The 17,684-nt window shown below is 38.8% G+C and overlaps 1 protein-coding gene across 1 annotated transcript in view; it reads left to right on the top strand.

Annotated features, from left to right (window-relative positions):
- Positions 1-17,684, top strand: part of DCC (DCC netrin 1 receptor) — a 521,919-nt gene that overhangs the window by 439,848 nt on the left and 64,387 nt on the right. Inside the window, exons 18-19 of the mRNA XM_027769938.1 lie at positions 860-1,022; positions 9,767-9,993. Coding sequence (XP_027625739.1) covers positions 860-1,022; positions 9,767-9,993 — 390 coding nt within the window. The remainder of the gene's footprint in view (positions 1-859; positions 1,023-9,766; positions 9,994-17,684) is intronic.

The raw sequence follows: 17,684 nt of genomic DNA, 5'->3' as shown, positions 1-17,684 counted from the left end.
ATGGAAGTAAATTGTGAGTGATTGGTGTCAAAGAGTTTGTCTTTCACAGCATCAGATAAATGTAGTATATTCCCATAAACCGCAGTCTCTCTGGTTCTTATTGCCTTTGGATTTTTACAGTACAAAGTAGTGTCTTTCCACTCCTCTCCCATTTCCACACATACAATAGATTAATCTTATTTTATTGAGATATCTCACATCTCATCAATTTGCCCTTCAAAAGTGTACAATTCAGTAGATCTTAGTATATTCACAAAGTTGTGCCACTATTGCAGCGATCTAATTCCAGAACATTTTTATCATCACAAAGGGAAACTATTTTCATTAGCAGTTTTTTGTTTTGTTTTGTTTTGCTTATTTTCCCGTTCATTCCTCTCCTCACCCACTGGTAAATACTAATCTATTTCTTGTCTCTATGGATTTGCCTATGCTGGAGATTCCATACAAATGAAATCATACATATACTATCTTTTATGTTGGTTTGGTTTCTTTCACTTAACGTAATGCTTTCAGGGTTCATCCACACTGTAGCATGTATCAGTATGGTCTTTTTAAGGTTGGATAATGGTTCATTTTAGGGATACACCACATCTTGTTTATTCATTTGTCAGTTGATGGACACTTAGGCTACATGTTCCAGAAAATGTAGCTCTCAGTGTTTCTGTACAAGTTTTTTGTTCATATGTCTTCATTATCTTGGTCAATAGTTTAGGTCTTCCCTCTCATTTCAATTTCTCTTTTTTCTCTCCAGCTTCAAAAATGTTCAGAATAATAGGAACTCTTCACACCCCCACTGATCTTGATAAACCTTGGCTACCACATTCCCTAAAGCTGAACTCATTTGCCTATCTTTTCCCAGAGCCACCCATTGGACAGATGCACCCCCCACATGGCAGTGCCACCCCTCAGAAGAACAGCAACCTGCTTGTGATCATTGTGGTCACCATTGGCGTCATCACAGTGCTGGTCGTGGTGATCGTGGCTGTCATTTGCACCCGGCGTTCTTCAGCCCAACAGAGAAAGTAGGTAACAGCTGGCTCCTGAGAGGAAAGAAGTCATCATCTTTGGGGTTCAATTTTTGACAGCCCTCTTCCTGCATTCTCTCATAATTCGCTGCATGCTCCTTGTCGCCCAACCATGGAAAACATTCTTTTTATTTAATATTGCAGCCCAATCCTTAAGTAAGGGCCAGACATGAAAATATAATAACAGAATCCATCTGGAGACCCACTGGCATTTCTGTTTGCTTTACTTCCTAGAGCCAGACTCTTCTTTTCAAGTGAGAGTAGGTGTTTCTTAAGTAACAGCTAGAGAATGAACCCCACTCTGCCCCTGTGTATGGCCTCTCTGCAATCATGTACAAAACGATGGAGATGTGTGACCCTCTGTAAGGGCTTATTTATCACTTTTGACAAGGAGGCCTGCAGGCAGTTAAATCAATGCTCGTTGAATGCATGAATAAATATACCATAGCATACCCAACTCAGTGTGGTTACAATCCAATGGGGAGTTTAGTTTGAAGGCACCAGCTGAGAAAGAAGGGTGGTTCCAGAGATTCAAAGTAGTTTAAATTTCCTGGCTGTAGTTAAGTGTTAGAAATTAAAAGTGTTGAGGGATTTAAAAAATATTTCCATATTATGCAGCTCCAGGTTCTAGCACTTGTAGAGAATGATGCATCAAAGAAAAGACTTTAGGATAAAGAAGTGTTTTTAATTCAGCTTATTCCCTTATAGCAAAACCCCACAACCAGCTTATTAGCCTTGTGTCAGCCAGTACTAGGAGTTAGAAAAATATCCTGGCTAGTCTCTGACTCTTTGCTTCTCTAGTCTAACTGGATGTGTCTTCATCGGTTTTACTCTCTTGTCGGCTCATTCTCATTCTCTCTCTCTCTGTGTCTCTCTTTCTCTGTCTCTGTCTGTCCGTCTGTCTTTTGTCTGTAGAAGTACCCATAGGTGCCTGGTTTGACAGTTACATATGACAAATGTTGGCAGACAAAGATTCTCCCACAAATAATTTTCCCTCTTCCCTCACTAATAGCACAAACTTTCTCTTCCTTTTAAAAAATTCTGTAGCTGTTTGTTGATTTCTAGTGTATCTTCCAGCACTCTGAAGTGAGGTGCTTAGAAACAGTATAGAAGGGGACAAGCAGATGGCATAATGGCTACATTGCTGGACTCCCATGTAGTCAGCTGGTTCAAGTCCCAGACCTGGTTGCTTAAATTCACACCAGGCACATGTACGTGAGTACCCAAGATCCTGAGAGGAAAATGGAAGAGAAGGGATTGCGGCATGGCCATCCCCCCTGAGGGGTAATTTTTCACTTTCTCTCTGTGTGTCTCTCTGTGTCTTTCTGGCTAGTGCGCATGCTCTATAGCAAAAAACTTAACAAAAAGAGGAAAAAAAAAAGAAACAGTATAGAAGATGTATATACTGAAGAAAACAACAGAGTTGTGGATTCGTCATTGTATTCATTTTTGAGTCAGGGCAAGTTTTATATCCAGCCTCAAGTATGAGAATAGAGTATTTTGAAGCCAGTGATAACTGATGTTTTGGTTCATTTTGCCCAAACAAAAAATCTGACAGAATGCACATAGCTGGGCCGACATGTATAAGCATTCTAGGATGTCACAGTCACTTGCTATGTTTCCCAACTACTGAGCACTGATAAGACTGGGGGTGGGGGTTGGGGGGATACCTAACTGAGAAAGGCATTGAACCACCTCTTGGTCCAGCATTCCCAGGAAAGAATTTGTGTTAACATGAGACATCAAGGCACCAAGTCTCTGTGGCAAAGCTGAACAGTCTCATAAAGTGAATAGAGAGGAAGGACTAAAACCACACTTGGCCTGCTTTATAATTATTTTTAAAACATAGATGCACTCCCTAAACTAACTAAATTTAACTGAACCACCTACAATAAATTTCTTTTTATTATTGTTTTCATTTTATATTCCCATTGTCATTTTTTTTTTGTTTTCTCTTTAAAAATTTGACCAGAGAGACACACAGAGAAAGAGAGAGAGAGAGAGAGAGAGAAAGTGAAAAAGCAAGACCCCAGGTCTGGGACTTGAACCGTGGTCAGCCATGTGGGAGTATCCACTGCCTTAACCACCATGCCACCTGCTGGTCCCTTCCCATTGTCATTTCTGTAAGAAGTTTTGTAAGCTATGTTGACCTGATGAGCTAGATTTCCAGACATGAAATGTTTCCCCAAATTAAAATGGGGAATGCCAGTCATCTCAATGTGGAAAAGTGGATGTGGCACCATGTTGAGAAATTCTCATATCTTCCTAAGTCTCATCCTAAACACTTTGTACAAGCTTGAATGAAGGTTTCATTTGGAAATAGTAGATGTTGAGTCCTCGATATGACTTACTTTTAAAATTAGAGTGTGAATGAAAAATTAATGATTCCACTGGGACCAAGTGATAGTATGGTGATAACATAACTGGGCCTAAAGGGGATAGACTCAGAGTTCCAATCCCAGGACCTCCCTGAGTATTCTAGGTGCTTGTACACATGCTCATGATCTAAGCTGACCAAAAATGGGATTAGATTGTGATGTGAACATCTTGGTTCCAATGTGTCTATCTCTCTCCTTCTTTCTCTTATAAAAAAAAAAGAAAGAGACTTTTTGAAAAAGAATTAATGGGGAACCAGCAGATAGTGTCATGTTATGTCACTAGACTTCCATGTAGTCAACTATGGTTCAAGTTCCAGACCAGGCAGCTTAAAACACCAAGCACATGTAGGTACATGCCCAAAATCCTGAGAGTAGAAGGGATTGCAGTGGTGATTTCTCGCTTTCTGTCTCTCGTGAATGCACACACACATAGCAAAAATCTCTCTTAAAAAAATAAATAAAAAGAAAGAAAAAGAATAAATGATTGTATAAATTATTGAAAACCACAAAGAAAGTGAATTTATACTTCAATTTGGTTTCCCTCACACCACCCCTAAAGTCTATTAACATTTATTTGGTGTATTTTTAGACTTTGTTTCATATATTTTTCTTCAGTAACAGACTCATTGGCAGACCCCTTTGTTTACACAAGTTAGTGGAGAGAAAAAGGAAAAGAAATTTTTCTCCTTTAGTTATTTCTGAGTTTTAGTTTTTCTTGATTGCATTGAGAACCCCTCCCCCCATCACCACTAGCACCACCAAACCCTTTAGAACAAATTGAGTAATGCAAGTGAAAGCAAAATCAATTCCAATCTGAACAGAAATAAGGTCCTTCACAGAGCTCTGAGAGTGGGAGTTTAATGTAATTAATAAGGCGAAGTAGGAAACACATTTATAGGCTTCTTCAATATTACTTTGTCTGAGAGTATTGGAGAATATAAATTTTTCTTAGGGTTTTCTTGGGAGACATACTTGAATTACATCCAGGTGGATTGAAAAATGTTTATGAATGATGACTAATACCTTTTCAAGTTAGTGCCTACGCATTTTATTCTACAGTTTATTGTGAGTTTTACTTATCATTTAATAATGAGGTAGGCTGATAGATTTGTGGTCTTGTAGGCATGATTTCTTTTTTTTTTTTCCATATAAAATAGCAACAAAAGTTAGAACCCAAGTTCTGGTTTTATTGCTTTGTAAATTAATTGTGTTATCTAAGGAAAGACCCTTCATCTCCGAGTGGCAGTTTCAGCAAATACGAGACATAGGACTATATATTTTCTGTTATCCCCTCAACAGTTTTTTTAATGATAGTGAGCATGTGAGTACAAGCAGGTGAGAGAAAGAGAGAAAGGCACCCTCAACAGAGCCTCATCCTGCCATGATCTCTCTTCTTCAGTCCTCAGAGCCTCAGGATTCTGGGCACCTGCACACATGCCCAGAATGTTCTCAGACTGACCCAGGAATCTGAACTGGTGGTCAGCCACGTGGCTTCCAACACTGCAGTCTAGCACACCATGGACTGTACTGTCATGGTTATCACATCTCTATGGCAGTTACCTGGACAAATGATCAGCAATCTTTTCTGAACACATTAAATTTAAATATAGAAATAAAACACAAGTTTCACTTGATAGAATCACTGGTTGATGAGCCTTCTATGTGAGTTGATGTGTACCTAGTAAGTTTTAAAGATTAACAGGCATTCAAATCTTGATAAAAAAAAAAAAAAATCTAGTGCGAAGGGTCAAACATTTAAACTCAAATGAAATGTACTGTATTTTAATGATTATAGGTAACTTTCATTGATATTCAACTTTTTAATGTTTTAATTGGTTTTTGGTATTTGCCTCATAGGGATTTTAATAGGTGACTACTTAGGACTTCAATATATCTTAATTCCACCTCAGAAAATATAGGTATACTTGAATATAAAGAATTTATCCTGGGACCAGTAGATGGTGTAATGGTTACATCGCCAGACTCCCACATAGTCAACTGCAGTTTGAGTCTTGGACTCAGTGGTTTAGAACTCACACCAAAGGATTTTGGGCATGTGGGAAATGGAGGAGAAGGGATTATTGCATGGTCATCCTGCATGGGGAGGGTGATTTCTCACTTTCTGTCTGTCTATCTGTCTCTGTCTCTCTGGTGAGCACATGTGCCCTACAGCAAAAATCTCTCTTTAAAAAAAATGAAAAGGAAAGAAACTTTTCTTTGTCTAATAGGTTATGTACAAAGTAAGAAACAGGTGAACCTAGAAAGAACAAGAGAAGAAACTTTCAAAAAAATGCTTCCATGTAAATAATAGATTTTTTTATTATTCAAATTAAATAGCCATTTTGTGTTTAGTGTGTGATCTGCATCATACAAAATAACCAATCTGATTAGTGCTAACTCTGGAGATAAAAATCTTTCTGAAATTCCCCACTGCTTTCTTGATATTACAAAAAAATGTTCTTACAGAAGACAAAGCCTCCCGTGACTGAGTGCCCTCTAGTTTTTCTGCCTCACCACCTGCCATGGTCCTGTGCACATGCTCTGTCTGCCCCTACAATGCAGAAATCCCCCACATCCGTGCTGCTCTTCATTCACTTATGAACTTCCAATGTCTCACCTATCTTTGCATCTGTAGTACTTAGCATTTGCTTCACAGAATCAATACTGCCCAAGTGTTCACTGACTAAACAGAGGAAGAAATGTTGCGAAGAGTGGATGATGCTGTGAGAGTGAAGGGAATGGTTTGTATAGTATCACTGGAGGGATTGGATTATCCCAGAGAGAGCAGCTGGATAGCTCCTTGGTAATCAATGCCAAGGTCAGAGGAATAGAGAGAGATGGGGGAGACCACTTAGATATTCTAAAATTTCTTTGCCCTAAAATGGTCAGAAAGCTTCCCTGAAGGAAAGGAGCTTTGAGAGAACCTTAAGGAATAAGTAGTTTGAGTGAGGACCGTGAAGGCATTCTGGGTATAACTGAAACAACTACATGAACAAATAGACAAAACAAAGAATGTAACCCAGCACTAGATTGTACTGTGAAAGCTTTGCCATGGCGAGAGAAGGAGAAAGCGAGAGCCGTGGAGGATTCTTTCCTTTCGTTCAAGAATACATAGGGCAGGAAGAGACCCTCCTATTCTGAAATTTTGGGAAGTAGAAAAATCAGATACCTATGGGAAAAGATGTATTTGGTATTGGGGGAAGGGTTAAATATTCAACAATAGAGACATTCACTTTCAAATTAAAACAAAGTCAAATAATTCAGGAAGATAATGCCTCTCAAACCTTATATGTATTAAATTAACCTGGTGGGGGCACTAAGACTGCAGTTCTACAGTTTTAACCAGTTCCCAGGTAATGCTGAGGCCAGCCAGGAGCTGCGCTTGGGTAACAATGGCACCAGGCACAGCTCATAGAAATTTTGTAGATTCCAGTGGAAAGACAGAGGAGTCATGGGCTGTGATGAGCAGCATCATTAGGTCAGAGAACTAGCAGATGGGCAGAAGGTCAGCGTCACAATTGCTCCTGTAGGTTTTAAGACAATTTCAGACTATTTAGATATGAATAAAACATGTCAGTTTTATTACAAATCTGCTGTAGTAGAAGATTTGGCATGGTAGAGAGAGGAGGTTAGCAGGAGGAGACTCTTCAAGGCCAAAGATGAAAACAACATTATGGGAAACAATGGTGGTTAGATGGCCATTGACAGAATATATACAAAAATGAAATGAAGTTTGTTTAGAAATCTTTAGAGTCTTGACTGATAGTCAGCTGTGTGAGTGAGTAGCTTCTTAGAAGAGATCTTGATCTGATTAAAATCTATTAGAAAAATGCTTAGACATTTCATTAAGAATGATCATTTCAGGGCCAGCAGGTGGTGTGGTGGTTATGGTGTTGAACTCCCAAATGGGTGACCATGGTTTGAGTCCGAGACCTGGTAGCTTACTTTCTCTCTCTCTCTTTTTTTTTTTTTCTCTCTCTCATGAGTGCACATGCCCTATAGTAAATTTTAAAATGATAAATAATTAAATATTTTTTAATAAAAAAAAAATGGGCATTTCTTCCCAGTGGGAGGTCATGAATAACAGCACCCAAAAAGTTCAACCTCAGTTCAAGTTTGGAAGTTTCTTGTTAATATTGCTTTTATTTATTTATTTATTTGTAAATAAAAGACTCCTCAGTATGCTTGCTACTGAAATTATGGGGATTTTGAAATGATGAAATGAATGAATAAGCCATGGAAACCATAAAGCACAAGGGAAACCATAATTCATCATTTATTGTTGGTTTAAGAATTTTTGGGCTAATTTCTTTACCATGGGCTATGTTAAGTATTGAGTTATCCGTGAGGAGTCTGACTGACCTGGAGTTTGGGAACTAGTTCATCTCAGTATACAGACACAAAGAGAGGGTGGGGTTAGGTTATTTAGCATTTTGGTCTGGTAGAAAGATAACAAGGTAGAACTTCCAAGTTTATAAAGACATTGAATTCTTTTAAGAAATTACCATAAATAGACCACATAAAGGAGTTATGTGTGAGTTGTAAGTCAGTTTCCTGCAGGTAGATTAAGTTTAAGGAAATGAATTCAGTAACTGGATGGTTAGCCCCAAGTTACTATCTTAGACATAGGAAAATGATCTAGGAGTTATTTTAGACCATTGTTTAGAAACTGTCTGGGGCTACTGCAGGAAATCAGAAAAGTGCAGGTAGATATTGGGAAACCAGAGCAGAAAACGTTGCCTTCTCTCCCTATTTAACTACAAAGTAGATATTTAAGTCTGGTAGTCTTTGTCTCCTACCTTCATCAGCATGTTTCAAAAGAAAATTCATCAAATCATACTACCAAATATTTAACAATTGCCTAATATTTGCCAAACTTCTTACTCAGCAATTCAAGAACCAAACCCACTCTCAGTGACGTTGCGCAGATTATAAAGTGCTTTCACTGCAAGTAGTTTGTTTGAAGTATTCAGCAATCATGGAAAAAGTTACCACAATAAACCATTCATGGCAAATTGTGGAAGCCAGGAGCTTCCCTGGCTTCTGTCAAAATGAGTTTAAATGATGAATTCTGTCTTGTAAGAGACATTGTCATTTTTTAAAAGAAATAGAAGTTATAAGTAGAGATTTAAAAATTCTGAAACTGTAGTGTAGGGGTTGAAATCTGTTCTGAAAAGGGCCAAATAATGGGCTGACCTTGTAGCTTAGTAGTTAAAGGAAACCAGATTCCACATGGCTAACGATGGCTCAGATCTCACCCTGATGGGTTATTAAACATGCCTGGTATATGTACACACCCCAGACCCCATCAAGATGGCATAATGGAGAAGGGATTGCAGCTTGAACTCTCAATGGTGAGGGGGTGCTTTCCTTCTCTTTCTCTCTTTTTCCTCTTTACATCTCTCTTTGGCAAGCATACATGCCTTCGGGCATTTAGAAAAATAATAATAGAGCTCAACTAACACTTAGTTAAAATGTGGGGGCCACATAATCTCTGTCACAGTTAATCATTTCTGCCATTGTAAAAACAAATGAGCTTGGCTATGTTCCAATAAAACTTTATTTACAAAAGTAGGCTGTGTACAGATTTGACCTGTAATCCCTGGTTTACTGTCCCCTGCTGAAGAGAATGGTTAGCATGAGCATCATGCTTATTTACTTAGCAGGGGACACCTGAATTCCACTAGCCTCAAGAAAAAAAATTTATGGGGGCTAAATCCTTATTGAGGCAAATAAGAGAAATACGAAACATATTTCCAAACTGCATTCTTCTCTTTTCAAAGGATGGGTCTTCATGTTTGAATCCAGACTCTAAGGCAGATGTGTTTTATTCTCCTTAGAATGTCCTTGTGTGGCCTTTTGTTTCCGAATAGCAAGCCTCCCCATTGCACATTAAATTATACAGCTGAGGTATAGACTTTCTTCTAAGCCCCAGTCTTAGCTGTTGGCACAAATTCTGGCCTTTTTATTTCTGTTTGCCCTTTCAAAGGAACTCCTTCATTTATCTCCTAAACAGATGTTACAGTCAGGTACCTTATGGCTAGCTCCAAAGATTGGCATATGGCTCCATCTAACCTATTGTCACCTCGTGCAAGGATCTGCAGCCGGAAAGCTGGAGGAAGGAGCTCTCTGGCAGGCAGCCCAGACCCTAGGGAGTCAGCACCATGTCTCCTATAATGTGGTGAAGCTCCAGGGGGAAGAGGAATGGCAGCCAAGACAGATCTGCCAATTCTTGGTTTTCACAGGGCTCCTCCTGGGAGTCTTTTGTTTCCTTCCCTGCTTCTAACTTGAATTGACTGAGCAAAGAGAGGACGTACCAATGAATAGAGGCTCTGACCTGTCCCTTCTTACTTTGTTCCATAGGAAACGGGCCACCCACAGTGTTGGCAAAAGGAAGGGCAGCCAGAAGGACCTTCGACCTCCTGATCTTTGGATTCATCATGAAGAAATGGAGATGAAAAATATTGAGAAGCCATCAGGCACTGACCCCGCAGGAAGGGATTCCCCCATCCAAAGTTGCCAAGACCTCACACCAGTCAGCCACAGCCAGTCAGAAACCCAGCTTGGGAGTAAAAGCACTTCTCATTCAGGTAATTACCTTCTCATGGGCATCAGGGAAGACATACCATCCTGTAGCCCTTGAGGGAGTTGTCCCCATGAGTGAAGGTATATTTCCCACTAATTTGCAGGTCATTATGGGTCACCTATCAATACTTAAAATACTCCTACATAAATCTAGTTAGTGGGTCAGCACTGTGCCTAACGGTTAACCGTTAGCCAGACCCCACCTTGAATCCAACCCCTGGAAGTTTGAAAGTATATCAGATGCATGTATGTACCTGCCCCAAATCCTAATAGGATGGAAAAATGGAGGAAACGAGATCATGGCACAACCACATGCCATTTGGGTGCACTCTCTTGCCCAACTCACCCTATTTCTCTCTGGTGAGCACACATGCCTTCTGACTATTAAAAAAAAGTAAATAGTTATATGTCTTTCTATTCTATCATCCTACTGTCTACCTTTTATAGTTTGATAATTCCTAAAACTTCTAAAATGTTGGAAGTGAGAAATATTGAAATATGAGGCCTAAATGAATTGATTACCTTGTGTTAAATCTTAAAACTTGGGGCCAGCAGGTGGCGTGGTGGATAGGGGCGCTGGACTCCCACATGCCCCACCACGGTTCAAGTCTTGGACCTGGTGACTTGCTTTGCTTTCCCACTTCCTCTCTCTGTCTCTGTCTCTCTCTGATCAAACTGGAAAATAATAATGATAATAATAATAAAGTTAAATAAAATAATTCTAAGAAAAAAATCTTAAAACTTTTGTTAAGGCAGTACAATTTGAAACGGCCTGTATATTTTTCAATCCCCTATTTTGATAAATAATTGAAAGTAGATTCTAAATTTGCTATCAATTTCTTATCTCAAAAATCATATAAGGGACACTTGAAGTATGAAAAATTGCATATTGTGTTTCTTTGGCCTTGATTACCATAGAGATCAGTGTCTTCTCCTGACAGTCACATCAAAGATCTCTAGTGTAGCTTGAAGAAGTTTATCTGAAAGCTTTGTTGTTGGACAAAGGGACAAAAGGAAAAGCCTGCTCTTCAATGAAATGGTGAAGAATCCCTGATATCCAGAAATAACCAAGAACTAGAAAGGAGTTATAAGATATTACACTGTCCGCGTGGGTCCTCATATAAGGAGTTATTAACTTTTATAAGGAGCTAATTTTGTCATCGTTTTTCCCAAATGAATTTTTTATACTAAAGTATCAACTCATTCATTATTTTTTGAGATACAGATTTTATAATTTAATGTGTAAAAAGACTTATTTAGAAATATCAAAGTTTTTGTCTGAGAAAATTTTAACTAAGATCACCTTTTGTAATTAAATACCTGCAGGCCGAAGTGCCATAGATGTCATACATATGGTTAGCTATGGTGTCCAAAAGGGTCATCCCCTTTGTTTTTAAAATTGTATATGTCTTTTTTATTTTTTTCATCTATTTTTAAAAGGAGAAACCGGCCTGTGAAACTCTAAGTATTTTTAATGTGGTAGACTAGCGTGTTGTTATTTTTAGTGTTTGTTTTTTATTTTTTGCTTTTTTTTTTTTTTACTAAATATCACTCTTGTGTTGAGATCACTTGTCTTATGTGTCTCAGATTTTTCAAGAATTTAGCACTCTTGAAAGGGGCCCAAAGTGCTTGAGTGGTCAGCTCTTATTTTGCGTTTACTGGATGGACCTGTCATTAATATTAATATGCTGCAATTGGTTGAAATACACGTCTTAAAGATACTATGCCAGGGACAGGATATAGAGAGAATCTTGTTAATGGAAAAAATGGTCTGTAAGTGTTTGTGGACATGACTCTCCCTAGTGTCTCTGAAAAAGACTTTGGAAAAAAAGGAAAAAGCAGTCAGACTTCTGTCCACAACACAAAAATATCTATCTTTGGAACCAGCAGATGGCATAATGACTATGTCGCTGGACTCCCACGTAGTTGAGTGTGGTTTGAGTCCTAGACCCGGCGGCCTAAATTCACATTGGGTGTGTGCATGCATGCCCAAGATCCCAAGAAGAGAATGGAGGAGAAGGGATTGCAGTGTGGCCATCCCCCACTCGGCGGAGCTCTCCAAACACCTCTCCATAGCTATTATGCCATATATTTGTCTCTCTCACCATTTCCCTCTCTATTTCTACCTCCTCCCACAAAAGAAAAAGATAAATACCCCTCCATCTACTCATGTTGTGATTATAGAACAAGTAGCTAGTATTTTTAAACTGAATTAAAATAGTTATTTGTGTAATTGGTTTACTGGACTTTTTCAGCTCAGAATTAGACAAATAAAGAATTTAATTACTGAATTTAGTCATGGATTGTTAAATATTCCTTTTCTAGCCCCTAAGTGATATTTTAAGCAGATTCCCAACTTTTCTGTTACTTTCAGTTATTAATTGATATTCTAGTCCTGTTGAAGATTATTATCTGACATTTAAACAAAAGACTTTCTTTCCTCATGACTGACTAGATTTTGGCTCTGGGGACTGAGGGTCATAGTTTGCTCTATAAATGGAGTGGTGGAGTTGGGCAACATGGGGTGAGGGACACAGTCTGTTTCAGAAATACCTTTACATTTTCCCCCTCCTCTTCTATTCTTCTTGGGTATGTGGGAAAAGAGGAATAGAGAAAGGGGAGGGGGGAGGAAGAAAATTATTGAAGTTCTTCTCACAGCAGTTCTGGACACATGGTCGAGTCTACGTGTGGGTCTCTTATGAAACACAATAGTAAATTTTTTATGGTGTCCTGTAGGATTCTCCCACTGCCTGATTTTATGAGGTGAGACATCAGGTTTAACACCCTCCCACCAGGCTCAGCTCTTCCCATCAATCACACCGGTCTTCTGGTGGGTCACCGTACTTGGGTGAATCCCATAAAGAAAACTTAAGCTGGTCATCTTTCTACACGCCCACTTGACCACAGAAAGTCCTTACATCCTTGCAGGGCCCAGTGGAGAAAGATCTCGTCCCCCTCGCTGGCCCTCATTCAGCTTTTCTCTCTTCAGTTTCCGTTTCCTCTTTTTAGACAAACACAGGGTAGACCAGCAAGTGTGCTGCCTAAACAGACTCCCATTTAGGGAATAAAGGAAAAAGAGATTTGCAGGAGCAACCACATTTACAGCTGATCCCTCTTGCACTTTTATTTTTGACCGAATGTCAGAGAGTGGAGACCTCTTCTGCCTCCTACTTGGAAGGACAGAATTGTCTCTCTGCCCGTGATAGGTTTTGCTAATGATTCTTTTTCTTGCTTTTTCCCTTCATCTTTTAGATACTGAGATGACATTTGGTGGTAACCAGACTAGTTTTATAGCTCTTAATAAGTTCAGGGGGGGAGGATCAACTCTAAATAAAGGCCATTTTCTTTAGAGTGAAAGGTTACCTGTGCCTGTTTACCCTCAGTTTGAGGACCTAGTTGCCAATTTTGTAATAACAAGGAAAGTGACCCTCAAAATCCTGCAAGTTCCACTTTACATTACAATAAGTGTTCCCTGTATTCTCCTGGTTAAAAGGACAAAACACAATATAAATGAGTAAGTCATCAAGAAGCATATATTTAATAATGAGGTTTCCAAGCAGGTCATAACTATCTAAGGAGAGATTATTTGATATTAAATTCGGTGATTGGCACTTATATACATAATTTTACTTAATCCTCACAAAATACTTTGAGGGAGGTGCAGTTGTCACCTCCATATAATAAATGAAGCAACTGAAGTTAATAAAATAATATGCCCAAGAATTCAGAACTAGGATTGGCTAGCCAAGATCAGAAATCTCTCTAACTCTAAAATCTATGCTTTATTGATCCAATTTTGATTCCTTTACATATTACTTTTATACAAGTGCTTGTCCTGTTTTCCACTCATGAAATTAGCGCTCTGGGTAAAACTAGAAATTAATTTGCAGCATTTGTATTTTCTATTACAATAAAATTGAATTGAGCAATAGCTGAGTTAAGAAAAGAATATCTTCTGACAGTCCCCATAACGCAGCCATTGGTTAAGGGAGCTGGATCTCGCATAGAACAGTGGCTTGAAGAACATGTCAGGTGCATGTGCATATGTGTTCCAAATCCTGACAGGAAGGGAAAATAGAGGAGAAGAGATTCCAGTCTGACCACGTCCCAGTGTGGGGACGTGCTTTCTCCTTCCCTCTCTCTCTTTCCCTCACTTCTTCTCTTTCTCTGGTGACCCAACCTGTCCTCTAGCTATAAAAACATTTTTTCATCAAGTGAAAGTTACGTTTTGCTTTTACTTAATCTTTCCTACTCTTAATATCGAAGCTTCTTAAACAAAACCTACCTTTTTCTTAACCATCAGAATAGAGCATCCTACAAAAATATCTAGGAACAAAGATAATGAAGCTTCTTAAACAAAACCTACCTTTTTCTTAACCATCAGAATAGAGCATCCTACGAAAATATCTAGGAACAAAGATAATGAAAGTATCTGTCCACAACACATCACTTCTACATCAAGTATATTTCCAAATTCTTTCCTTCACTTAAAAATTTACAACAGAGAATGTCAGCAATTTGAGTCTATTTTATCTCCATGATTTATAAGTAGACTATGGTTTAGCTCCACTACAACAAACCAAACCATGGGATTGGTTTCTTACTTTCATTTCTGAAGCATGAATAAGTAAATGTCAACATTATGGCATTTCATAATACTCAGTTTCTTTTTTTACAAAGAGCTGCTCATTCAATAAATACATCTTCACAGGGTCTGCATGAACACCTAATAGCCAATTTAGTTGAATATTTATCTTTAATTATTAGTTCATTTGACTTATTTACATGTTTACCAAATCTTTTGTCTTAAGAAGAATTTTCTAATTCTTCTTAAGCCATTGGTGATCATTTTAGGTTCTCTCTTTAAGAGGCAAACCACAGGGCCAACTGTGGTGGTGCAGGCAGTCCAGGACATGGCTGCATGATGCTGGAGACCTCATAGGAGGGTCCCAGTTTTGTGTCCATGTCCACTGTAATACCCTGGGTGTTCCCATGGGCATACCTGTGATCCTGGCTGGCTGTAGGTATGTGGGGGGGGAGGGGGGGAGGAACAACAGGCTGTAAGGAGCCTTTCTCTTTCTCTCTTTCCTTCTTCCCCTCTCTCTGACATGACAAAAACGAATTAAAATTCTTTAAAAGAAAAAGTAAAAACAAAAAAGACAAACCACAAATGGTACTGTAATAATAATTTATGCTTCAAACTGACTAATAGAAAAACAATTTGTCCAAGTTCACCATGAACTCTTGTAAAACAAAGTATCATCCATTTCTAGAATAAATAGTTATTGCAAAATGAAACACACACACCCATACATGCACATACACATACAAGACATCTCACAATATCAAATGATGTATCGAAAGATGTTACCATAGTTGGTCTCGATTACCATGAAGATCAGCTGTTGGGAACCAGCAGTTAGCGTAATGGATATGTTGCTGGATTCCCACGTAGTCTACTGCGGTTCACGTCCCGGACCCCGTGGCTTAGAACTCACGCCGGGTGCGTGTGCGTGCGAGCCCAAGATCCCGAGAGGAGAATGGGGGAGAAGGGATTGCGGCGTGACCATCCCCTCTGGGGGGTGATTTCTCACTTTCTGTCTCTCTGTCTCTCTCTGTCTGTCTGGCGAGCGCACGCACCCTATAGCAAAAACTTCTCAAAAAAAAAAACCAAAAACAAAAACAAAAAAACACCAGCTGTCATCTCCTGACAATCACATTGTTTTACCACTAGCCTCATTTCATGGAGTCATCTGAAAGCTATGTCGTCACACAGGAATTAAAAAAAAAAAAAAAAAAAAAAAAGGCCTACCATTCATTGAAGTAGTTACAAACCCACTATTGGTACTTGGGAATAACTAAAAACTCTAGGAAATAGCTATAAGATATTTCTCTCTCTGTGGATCCTCATATATTATCTAAGTGCTCATGGGAAGTAGAAAAATTACCAAGTACTTTCCTCCCTTGGGAGGCCAGGCAGTAGCATAGTGGCAGCAAGAAAAAAAATTGGGGGGAGGGAAAATTACATCAGATAGTATTCTAAGTTTTGTTTCCACTATCAAATAATATTTTGAAAACTAATGAGAAGGAAATTCCATTGTATTTCATTGAAATTTTTACTTCTATTGCTCATTCTTCCTTCCTAATTATCCAAGATTCCTTTTAGTTTTTCTAGTTTGTATAAAGGAAGTGTGCCACCTATTTTTTGAGGGTTGATCTGCCAAAGACAATTTTTTGTTTGTTTCATTTTCAGGGACTGACTTGATTTCACCTTCCTTCTTGAAGTATATTTTTTGCTAGGTCTTGTCAGTCTGATTCTGGGCTGACAGTTCTCTTCTATTGCTTGAAAAATGTGTCATTTATTTCCAGCCTCAATGGTTTCTGATGAGAAATACACTGTCATTTGAATTGTTTTACCCTTATAAATAAGTCATTTTTCTCTCACTACTTTTAAATTTATTTATTCACTTCTTCTGAGTGTGCGTGAGAGAGAGAGGAGACAGACCGAGAGACAACACCCCTTATTAGTTCTTGACTCCACAACCCACTTCCCAGTGTTCAGCTAGCCCAGAATCACAGGCAAGTGTGTGCTTTATATTCAGGGAAGCCTCTGGACTTGAACCAGGAACCTTCCCATGTGGGTGCCTTATAGAGCACTGCACTTCACCTCTGTACCACATTCTGCCCCATCCCCCACTCCCAACAAATTGCTTTGAAGATTTTCCTATGATTGTTGTTGTCTTTGGTCTTCAGAAATTCAACTATGATACTGATATACTGATGTTTCTGTCATTGAGTTTTTTCTATTTTTCTTTTGTTTGAGGTTTAGTGATTTTCTTTCTTTCTTTTTTTTTTTTTTTAACTTATAAACCACAGCAATTTATTTCTCCTAGTTCTGGAGGCTGGGAAGTTCAAAATCAGAGTACCAGCATGGTCAGGTGCTAGTGAAGGCCATCTTCCAGGTTGCAGACTGCTGACTTCTTGCTGTGTCCTTACATGGAGAAAGGGGCAAGGCAGCCTTCTAGCACCTCCTTTTGCAAGAACACTAGTCCCATTCGTGAAAGCAGAGCCTAAACAAATCCTGAAAAGCCCCACATCTAATACCATCAATTTGGGAATTAGGATTTTAACATGTAAATTTGAGGGACACAAGCATTCAGAGCATAGCAAGTCACTAATCCAGTCTACCTCAAGTCCACTAGCTGGCGAGAATTATTCATGGTCCTCCTGTATGAGAATGTGCTCATCCTTGTACTGGGAACCTCACAGGTTTTATCCAAACACAGTATCATAATGGAAACCTGTACAGTAGGTATGGATTCAGGGCCTCTGGATTCAGAAACCTAGAAATGAAGAAGGCAGTATAGCTAGCTGTCTCATAAACAAGCAGCTCGCAACTGAACAGGGACAGGGTAGTCACAATAAATATTCCAATTCAAAAAGAAAAACATAAGAGGCACAAAATAGTCACTGATGAATTTCTTAAATCTGCAGTCTTATTTATATCTTTTGCTAAATGTAAGTGATTTCCAGTCCTTATATTTTAAATATTTTTCAACCTCAGACTTTTCATATTGACTTTTTGAATGCTAAATTTTCTACAGAGAAGGATCATGTCTTTTTTTCTGTCCCTCCCAAAGGTTTTTCTGATACTGTCACTTTAAAACCTGCGCATTTTAAATGCTCTGGTTTCTAA

The sequence above is a fragment of the Tupaia chinensis genome, unplaced genomic scaffold, assembly GCF_000334495.1.
Source record: "Tupaia chinensis unplaced genomic scaffold, TupChi_1.0 Scaffold000098_2, whole genome shotgun sequence".
Taxonomy (NCBI): domain Eukaryota; kingdom Metazoa; phylum Chordata; class Mammalia; order Scandentia; family Tupaiidae; genus Tupaia; species Tupaia belangeri.
The sequence above is the reverse complement of the archived record's forward strand: the minus strand, read 5'-3'. Positions and strand labels throughout refer to the sequence as shown.